The sequence below is a fragment of the Hetaerina americana genome, unplaced genomic scaffold, assembly GCF_022747635.1.
Source record: "Hetaerina americana unplaced genomic scaffold, ioHetAmer1.1.p SCAF_3, whole genome shotgun sequence".
Classification (NCBI taxonomy): Eukaryota; Metazoa; Arthropoda; class Insecta; order Odonata; family Calopterygidae; genus Hetaerina; species Hetaerina americana.
This window is the reverse complement of record NW_027286874.1, coordinates 29,026,584-29,036,699: the sequence shown is the minus strand read 5'-3', so window position 1 is coordinate 29,036,699 and position 10,116 is coordinate 29,026,584. Positions and strand designations below refer to the sequence as shown.

Here is a 10,116-nt window from a genome sequence, read left to right as displayed (position 1 = left end):
ATGCCAATTATTACAGGTTTTCCATAGAATGGAAACTGTTTGGCGAGTTAAGAGGGAGGAAAATAATGGGGATTTTGAAAGGTGTGAGCAGACATAGGAAGAATGTGGAGCTAAAGAATTATTAATTGTGATGAGAATGGCCAATTTGTGCAATGCAAAGCAGTACTCAAAAAGTGCAATACCTTTAGAAAACTATAACGATATGTCCAAATGTTTCTAGGTTCATCAAAAAATACCTTTAGTCAGTCTATCATTGTAATAAGGATAATAAAGTCCTATAAACCCACTGTCTGAATCCACCCTAGCCAAGGAAAAGAGAAATTGTGCATTCAGACTAAAACCTAAATACAGTTACCATTTCATCTTGTAATATAAACTATTCCTGCCATTCTTTTATTGACAATATACACTTATCTGAAGCATTATTATGTCAATAAAAAAGTGAAAGTTCAGGAGGAGAAGTATCAAGGCAGATATCATGTGAGTAGTCAGGATCCTGCCAAGAGAATACATATTTCAAACCATCACTTCGATAAATTACCATTCCACACATACCAGGCTTCTACTCTCAATCATTACCCGTACATGAGTCGTAGTTGAATTTCCAGGGAGTATATGAAGTTTTAGTTTTTTCCTGAGGGTTCTTACATTTACTCATAGAAGAGACCATATGTATTATATGAAAGGCATCTCACCCCAGTGGGGAAGCCATTTCAGTGATGGTATCACACTGTTGAGGAAGGCAATGGGAAACCACTTCAATTTATTCTCCCATTAAATAATGATGGGCATAGATCTGAGTATGAATCCAAACAGCTACTGGACTTGGCAGAGGGGAGTAAGGGGGTAAGGTAGGGGGAGTATGGGAGAAGGTGTAAGTTGAGTCCAGGTGCAGCAACCCATTAGTGGTCCAGGGGAGGGTATGTATTGGAAGGTTACTGGCTCAAATTTGTGAAAGGTATAATGTTTCATTGACCACCTCAAACCTGTCAGACTGAAGGGATTGCCAAATTTCAAACTCCTCCAAAGCATTCAACCAGCATCCTTTCATTTCAGTGTGAAGAATGTCTGCTGTGAAGTGTGGTTTTTATCTAAGAGGTGTTTGGCGAATTGGGATCTGTTGTCTTTCTTTGTGAATTATGAAGTGTTCTTTGATCCTAATATCGAAAGTCCTCCCTGTCTGTCCAATATACATGGCATTTCAGTCTGCACAATTGCGTTTATAAACCCCACACAATTGAGTTTAAATAAAAAATGTTGAAGTATGTTACCTGATGATGATGTGCAGCATCGAAACCATGGTCGTGAAATATTAAATCTTTATTTTGGAAGTGTAAAGTTTCTTTTTTACCCTCATAAGATAATTGGGGAAATATAATGTAAAAGCATTAACCAGGATGAAAAGAAAGAAGTAACAGCAGGCTGTAGAAAAGAATATGAGTGAGAACAGGGAGATGGATTCAACAGAAGAAAAATGGTAACATATTAAAAATGGATATCAAAAGCTGCAAGTGAAAGTACAGGAATAGTAAATAGGAAAAGAACGAGGAACCATGAATTACAGATAAGATGATTACAAAAACAAGGTGAGAGAAGAAAATGAAATCATGTAAACACAGAATTAGGTAGACGAAAGTACAAAGAGTGAAATAATAAGCTGAGGAGGGGAACTAAAATGGTGAAAGATATGTGATGAAAGATGCAGTGCGATGATAAGGAGATTTTACAGAGCACTGGTGAAATGGGTACACTGTTAAGGATGGTGACAGAACTAACAGGAAGTTAGAAGAGATAATCCATGCAAACAATCAAAGATAATTCAGAAATCATCAATTGAGCCAGGAAAAATTATAGTGAAATGAGATATTTGTGAGCGAGAAATTTGGCCAGAAGATTTTTTCAGATCAATATTAGTTCCCATCCCAAAAAAGGAAAGGCATCCATAAGTGAGGACTACAGAACTGATTTCACACAGAGAATAATGGGTACTCAAGGTCAACAATAAGAGGACGGAGAAGATGGTAAATGATTACTTAGGGGATAATCAGTTTAGGTTTAGGAAGGGGAGAGACACGCAACATGCCATAGCATCAATGAGGTCACTAATAGAGAGGAAAATAGAATGCAATCAGGATTATTTGACACAAAACAACGCTTATGCAGTTTTCAAGAGAGAGAGGCATGAAAGCTTAGTATTAAAATAAAGGGGAGGGAATGCGTGCTGACTGTACCCTACAGAAAAATACTTCAGAAGGGTGTGGCATTGACACACCATAGAAGTACCACAACTATGATTTTACTCTGAAAAGATTAGGTAGGATACATGCATTCCATAGGTTTTACCTAGGTTAAAAGAAAGTTAGTGATTTGACCAAAATGTGAAAGTAAAAGGAACATTCCTGGAGTTTTACATGGATATCAACAATCACATGGGTCATCATATATATATAGTTCCTTTCAACACAAAGCTATGGCACTATGAGTTAAATATAGGGATCTGTTACAATTATTTTAACTCTACCAATGTACCTTAAAATACCTCACACTAATCTTTTAGTAACCCAGCATATCATCTGAATTTAGGTAACCTACATGATGCAAAATTTTCCTCAAGGTTATCTAGCAGTTTAACCAATGTCTGGACACTGTAGGAGGCTATGGTAAACACATACTTCCTGCAAGGTTGATGGAAATACATTCATTATTCCTGCAGACACAATCAAATAAACTAAAAAAGTATCTTCAATCTTCTTTTCAAACAAAAACACCATAGTTTTGGCCTTCATATGTATCATCTAACTAACTTTCTAGGAACTGCAATATCAAGGTCATGACTAAAAAATGGGCAAGCACTACATCCTCTACATCCACCCACATGACACTTATTAAAACCTCCAAAATAACAAATTGCAGTTACCTAAGGAGCACAAATCAATGCAGTTAATATTTTTGAAGCCTTGAAAGATGGAGGAAAAATAAAGCAGGAGCAACTAGACAAAATTCATTTATTTTTATACATGTAAGGACAGACAAAAATGTATAAAATCTTAGATACAATTGGAATTGGAAATCAAAAACTTAGGATGATGAAATGGGAATTGCATGACCACGACTTCCAGGAGCAGATGTTTTATCAGTCTTAAAATTCTGCTTTACTTGCAAATTCTGAGCAGCTGCAGCAATTGCAGCCTTAAGTTCCTTCTGATGACGGCGCCATTCTATCCAACGGGCAACCTCAGGATTACTACGATCACCTTTTCCTTCAAGCTGTTGGTAATAAGCCTCTCGTAAAATTCTGAATGACTGAAGGCTACAGTATGGTAACTCTGTGACAGGATCAAAGTATCTTGCAGGGAGCCTATGGTTTAAAAATAAAATTATAAAATAAGAAAATAATAAGAATTTTTTAACAAAGAATAATGTATACCATGCATCATGAGTGTCTGCCATGTGTTCATTTCTGCTACACTTTGCCACTAAAATAAGATATTTACTGACTCACATACTTAATAAGAAATCATGTTTCATAACACATACCTTGTTAGAGGACAAAATGCTTTTGGAGGTGTTTTTGGCATTTTTTGAGGGAAAACATCATGAAAGACCTGCTCATCCATGAAGGTAATAAAAGTTCTTTCACAACGTGGTCCCAACTTCTCATTGTCTTTGGAATCAGCCTCTTTAGAGGTTGAGTCTTTTAACTCTTCACTTGCTTCCTTAATACTTTCACTGGGCTTGTTGGATTCTGTTTTTGAGTCTTCCTCATTCTCCTCAGGTATCTTGTCTTCTTCGTCAACACTGATCTTCTCAACTGGCAATGATTCATCTATGAGGGGCATGGACATTGAATGGTACCTTATGATAGGACCAAAATATGTCTTCTTGACTGATCTTGTCTTCTTCTTTTCAAGTTCTAACTTTTGATATTTCTCTGGAAATGGAAGAGGTAATCATTTAATGGCATGACTAATAATTAAAAATGAAATCATTTAACTAATATATGGTGGTAATGACCTTGTTTTCCATCAACCATTCTACCTAATTAAAACTAAGCCATTTCTTAGTTAAATTTGTGTAAAGGAAAAAGAGAATGGCCTTTATACTGATAGTAATAATAATACATTTTATTTACTCAAGGATAATATTAAAAAATACCTGGAAGGGTGTATGTACATGATACAAGGAACGTCAAAAAGGAGTAAAATGCAAACAGGCTCAATTAAGATACAAAATATGGTACATACAATCACATTATATGTTGCACAAACACACATTACATGCAACTTACTCACAAATATTCATTAAAAATCATGGAGCATTAATATAAACTACACTAAGAGCATTGCTATAAACTAGAAGGATGGACTCAAAGATCAGGAATATTGTTGAGATATTCATCACCTGATTATAACATGTTACATTGTAGATATCTTTTTAATTTATGTTTGAATGCAGTAGTTCCCTTTTACTTTTGGGTAATTTGTTATATAATCTGATACTCATTTCCTTGGGCCCTAATTTTAATGCTTTAGTTCTAATTTTGCTGTAAATATTTGTGCCTACCTCTGGTGTAATGATGATGATAGTCAGAGGTAAGGGAATAGTTGCCAATGTTTTTTATATATACAGAATTAAAAACATAATACAATGGTACGGGAGAGGTAGTATATATAATTCCTGAAATTTAGGCCTTGATGGTACATTATGAGGTTTCCCAGTAATTATTCTGGTGGCTTTCTTTTGCATTTTTAAGATGGTTAGAGAAATGGCAGCTGCGCCCCAAAATATTATACTATAGGTTATATTTAAATGCACATACCACAGTATAAATTAAGTAATACCATTTACTTTTAATCTCATCCGGTGCCTTAATAAATGGCAAGTGGAACTCAGTAAATGCTGAAGGGCTTTTAAGTGTATATCCCTAAAAATATCTGCACACAAAGAAATACATAAAAATTGACATTACATCATTTGCTCAATTGATCGGTCATTAATTTTCACCAGCAGACTATCTGTCACATTCTTATTGTGTTTGAATGTGTACCATTTTACTTTGATTTACATTTAAGTCTAGATGTTTACTTGTACACCACTTGCTTATTGCAAGTGGAACAGAACTTGATTTTTCCACAAGGCTGGGCGAGTGTATGTTGAAAATATTACATTAATGTCATTAGCACGCAAAACTGGTACTATTCCTTCGTAATCCTTTAAGCAGCTAGGTAGATCATTAACATATACCAGAAAAAGGAGTGGCCCAAGTGGCATGCCTTTGGAAACTTGGTATACTTCAGATGAATGTCTTAACCCATCTACTGACAATCTTCTGAGTAGGATTGTGGATATATGACTTCATCCAAATAAGAGGAATGCCTCTAATTCCAATTCTATTAAGTTTAATTAGAAGGTTATTGTGTTTCGCATGATCAAAAGTCTTTGAAAAATCAAAAGACAGCACAAGAGTTTTGTGTTTACCATCTAATGAGTCTAGATGAGAGTCATTAGATGGTAAACACAAAACTCTTGGGCTATCTTTTATGTTTAGCATCTATGCTGTCGATTGCCTGATGTATGGCAGTTGTAATACATCTTTCAAATCTAAATCCATGCTGAGAATTAGTATGTAAGAAATTTATTTCAAGATAAGACACTATTTGCATATACTAGGCCTTTTCAAATATTTTAGCCAACTTATTTTGTACGGCTATTGATCTGTAGTTTTTAAAATCATTGACACAGTCAAGTTAATGCTTGATTTCCTTGATGATGCAATATCAAGAAAACTTACTGCATTATCTGACAAATAAACAGTAAGAAAGCTAATTTGAGACTTCTTTTTGGGGCAACCTATGCCACTAACAGATAGTCAAGTGATGGACCAAAGTTGTAATAGGAGCACCTCAATATTGATGGCTATGTATTGGAGATAGTCATCATTAAAATTACATCATACTATGCGTTAAATATACATCATTATAAAGTAATGTTGCCATTAAGTGAAATGGTACTGAAAATATTCCTACACATGCATTTACTATGCTACATTTTATTGAAAATTCTCATCCCTTTGATGAGATTTTAACTTGATGTTAACGTAACTAAAAAAAATTGATGAAAATATGAAGCTCATAATATGAAGGGTTTTTAACACTTAAGAAATTAATAACAGGAAATTTTTATGCAAGACAAATTGGAGATAATACATTTTCCTTTTTACCAAATAAACAGAACCAACTGTGTTTGGATTGATGCTATGGAACATTTTCTCGCTAAAACTGAAAAAAACTTCTGTCTCCATAACTTAATATTATTCAAACCACACTGTGTGTTAACATTGTGCCTAATTTTAAAGTTCATACAAAATTGATTATTTCAAGTAAATTTCACTTAAAAATGAATGAAAGCATTGAAACATACAATAAGGTTTAAATAAAATCAAACTGTGGGCAGCACAATTATTGTTTTAATTTAAAAAACAAATGAAATTAATGGACCATGGAAATTCTTAAAATTTTCAATGAAGACTCCAGAAAACTAATTACATCAGGCACCTCTGTTTTTGTGTATGTATAAGTGACTCACTAGTTTCAATTCTGGATCTGTGAGGGGATAACTTAGGTGTCTCAAGATTTAACCAGCAAGAAAAAATCTATGGGGTGAAATATATCTCCAAACCATTGAGACATATCTCTTAACTTAATAACTTTGTTGGGTTCATACACCTATGGTACCTGACCACTGGTATGAAGTTAACACTTTTCCACTAGCAAAACTGCTAAAATATTCAATGATTTAGCATTGCAAGTAGATAGTTGAGTTATAACTAAAAAAGTATTTCCAACTTACAGTGTCCCAATTTAAGAGAACAACATAAAATTAACTAACTTATAAGTATGGTAAGAGAAGACTCAAAACATAGCCACACATGAAATGAACTCATTTATCACAGTGCTTTAGCTTCAGTCTATCACATGGGCCTATCTTGCTATATGACAGTATGCTTCCTTGTAAATCTGTTGCTGAAATAACTTTTTTAGAAAAGTGATGATTTAACATTTACTCTGATATTAAAATGAAAAATGCATTTCTTGAATATTACTAAACACTGACATGGATTTTAATATAGTTAAGTACTTCATGATTGCTGGGAAAATTGGTGCATGGAATAAATGGAGATTTACATATATACTACTATAAAAACCTGTCCAAATGTCGTTTGCCTTCCCTGAAATGGCAAATATATTTAGTTTGGAAAGTGAAAAATATAGTTATAAAAAGAAGTTAGAAAATTCCTCTAATGGCCCTCAAATGAAAATTTCTGTTTGAAGTTTTAGATTATTTTACAATGACCACTGTCCATGCTTGCAGGGCACCCATGGCATCCAATCAGTAATGATTCCATTAACTGATACATACTGTATGGTCTAACTAAAATCAATAGGGAATAAAACATTTGAAGACTTGCAGAATACAGCCATGATTGTATGGCACTTCAAAGAAGCAAACATAAAATGAGAGGCTTACACATAATATAATAAGTACACATATCATATCTAAATTTGCTAATATGCACAATATAAAATGCATTTACCAAGGGATTTAAGGTTCTCCTGCTCTGTGATACGTGCTTCCTCCAGTAGTTCTTCCTGAGTCAGTTTCCTCATATCCTCAGGACGATAATGTCTAACTTTTCTTTTCCTTCGACCTTCAGTCCTCTCTTTGATTAATCGTTGTGTCTCCGCAGATTTAGCAGCTGTTGACTTCCTAATGGACTTCCTTTCTGTTAACAAAGAATTATTTTTAAAACAGTATTCAAAATAGCTCCTAGATGGGACATAGTTTTGCTGATTAAAATATTCACAAGAAATGATATTTTCTGACACTCTACAACTTCTTCAATTTATAAAAAAAAATATTGTTTAAAAAATATTAATCCAGTAATCCTACAATTATCTTGGGCTATGCTTGTTTAGGCTAATATAACATGAGGAGATTATTTCCTAAGATGCAGAAGTTATACAAAAAAGATGGGTATGGTCTCACAAAAATGACAAATGTTTATTTACCATAAAAATCAGATGATATCCTTTTTCTTGGTCCTCGAGGCCTTCCCACTTTAGGTTTCTCCACTTTTGGTGCAGAAGAAGGCTCCTAGAATGGCAAAATTACAGCACATGCATTATTATAAGTTTAAAAGCAAACCAAAATATATTAATAAACTCAAAGGTTGGTTGGATTGATTAAGTTAGAGCTAAAGAAGTACAATGGGGTGTGAAATTTACTCAGGGTAAAGTGGCCAGTTTGTTTCCCTATGGTGCCCATGGTTGAGTAGCTTCAGGCGTGATGTGGTGGAAGTCGAACATAATGGATAACTGATCGAGGCACTTTTCCACTTGATAAGTGCTTTGATCTAGTGGAGAATGGCTTCAATCAGTTATTAATTGCGCCTATGGTATTCAGAACTGAACCTGGGCTCTACCAACTGAACTACCATGCCTCTTTAATTTTTTAACATATGTAAGGAAATGCAATTGAACCTTATAAATTATTAGTCCTTACTTTTTACGGTTTTTGAGATTCAAATTAATTTTCAGAACAAAATCATATTCAAACCTGAAAAGTTGGCCTGGCATATGGTCCACTATTCCCTGCTGTACACAAGAGAGCTATAAAACTAACTTTACTAAATCAAAACCAGAACTTTACTAAATCTTTAAATGCATTTCTTAATTAAGATGTTCACCATAAAAAACTGCACTACTTTTTCATTATAACTAAATTATTGAAAACCTGTCATGACTCAATTTGACTGAAAGGCATACTTTCTCCAAGTGCTCTTGAGGTCCATATATAGAGACATGATAGCTTTCCGTGCTTATGGTAAAGCTATGGACAAGATGAACCATTCACATTACGCCAGGCCCTAACAACACTAGGTTATGGAATCACATTGAATATGCAGTACATTTTCGTGATATTTATGATGATGATGTTTCTTGATATTGGAATGGCAGGGCATGTCTCAGGGTCAGGACGAGAAGAGAAAGTGGAAAGAAAAGGAAAGGGCATGAATGAGGAAAAAAATCATTGAACCAAGGCAAAGAGAACAATAAAGAATTGGAGATGTGGGGTTTGCTCTTTCTGGACCAAATCATTCCAACCTAATATCTTTGCCATGAACTTTTTCTGCACTCTCTGCCATAAGGCTTTTCCCACTTCTCGTAAGTCTTGACTGAATGAATTTCTCTAATATATTATGCTATTATTTGGGAGTGACATCCTTAACTTTCTAAAAATATTTATAAACGAATGCTTTTCCAGATAATCAGTAATCATCTTACTGGTTACATGGAGGCAATGTTTAAACTTCTGTTCTTAGGAGTACCTTATATGCCTTAGTAACCAAACGCCTCTTCTTTTTAGTGCCTTCTTCATCCTGATCTGAAACAGGCTCGTCATTTTCTTCTATACTAAAATCTGAATCTACTTCGTCTTCGACTTCTTCCTCAGACCTGTATTAGATAATACATTAGACACAAGTTTGCATAGTCGGATGTGTAAGATTAAAAAGTTTGCCATAGGTACATGTTCGATTAAACCTCCGTTACACCTTAATATGGGTTTGATTTAGGAAGCTTACTTATAGTCGTCATCATTTTCTGCTTCGCTGAAACCTCCGTATGTAGTTTTATAAAAGTCATCGTCTTCTTCTTCATTAAGAAGCCGGGCTAAACGATTCCCGGCAGTGCTTCTACGGTCCCTTCCCGATGCCAATGCCATTTCACTGGAATTACCTGCATTCAATACAATGATATCAAACAAATATGATAAAATTTGAAACCAACTATTACCTCTGTTAACAAGGAGATCCAACATATTCAAGGTAAATACATAAAACGTATCACGGAAAGATGAAATATCTACACGTTTAAATAATTCACCAATGGACACTAAATACACAAGACTGTATTTTTAGCGACAAAAAAACCAAAATAAAAGTATTAACCACATTACAAGCACACCTTTGACATCTATTTTACCTTTTATTCTCCATGCATAACACAATATCCACTGCTACTTATCTTTACTCTTTTGTTTGCTGCTGATTTTAAA

General features: G+C 34.3%; 1 protein-coding gene across 2 annotated transcripts; it reads right to left on the bottom strand.

Annotated features, from left to right (window-relative positions):
* Nucleotides 1-2,991: 2,991 nt before the first annotated feature.
* Nucleotides 2,992-10,091, bottom strand: YL-1 (Vacuolar protein sorting-associated protein YL-1). 2 transcript variants are annotated; one of them, XM_071587828.1, is made up of 7 exons: nt 10,044-10,091; nt 9,644-9,797; nt 9,389-9,515; nt 8,070-8,154; nt 7,595-7,783; nt 3,538-3,931; nt 2,992-3,358 (listed from the first exon to the last, which is right to left on the bottom strand). In XM_071587828.1, the coding sequence occupies exons 2-7, from the start codon at nt 9,781-9,783 to the stop codon at nt 3,079-3,081; spliced, it is 1,215 nt and encodes a 404-aa protein (XP_071443929.1). In that variant the 5' UTR covers nt 9,784-9,797; nt 10,044-10,091; the 3' UTR covers nt 2,992-3,078. The 2 variants fall into 2 exon arrangements, with proteins under 2 accessions (XP_071443929.1, XP_071443930.1); XM_071587829.1 differs by having other exon boundaries at nt 10,026-10,063.
* Nucleotides 10,092-10,116: the final 25 nt, after the last annotated feature.

Excerpts from the sequence above, each read along its gene's own strand:
- YL-1 (XM_071587828.1), bottom strand. The coding sequence starts at position 9,783 with ATGGCATTGGCATCGGGAAGGGACCGTAGAAGCACTGCCGGGAATCGT. Across the intron at positions 8,155-9,388 it reads TGGTTACTAAGGCATATAAG|GAGCCTTCTTCTGCACCAAA; the intron begins GTACTCCTAAGA and ends TTGCCATTCTAG. Across the intron at positions 3,932-7,594 it reads GGAGAACCTTAAATCCCTTG|AGAAATATCAAAAGTTAGAA; the intron begins GTAAATGCATTT and ends TTCCATTTCCAG.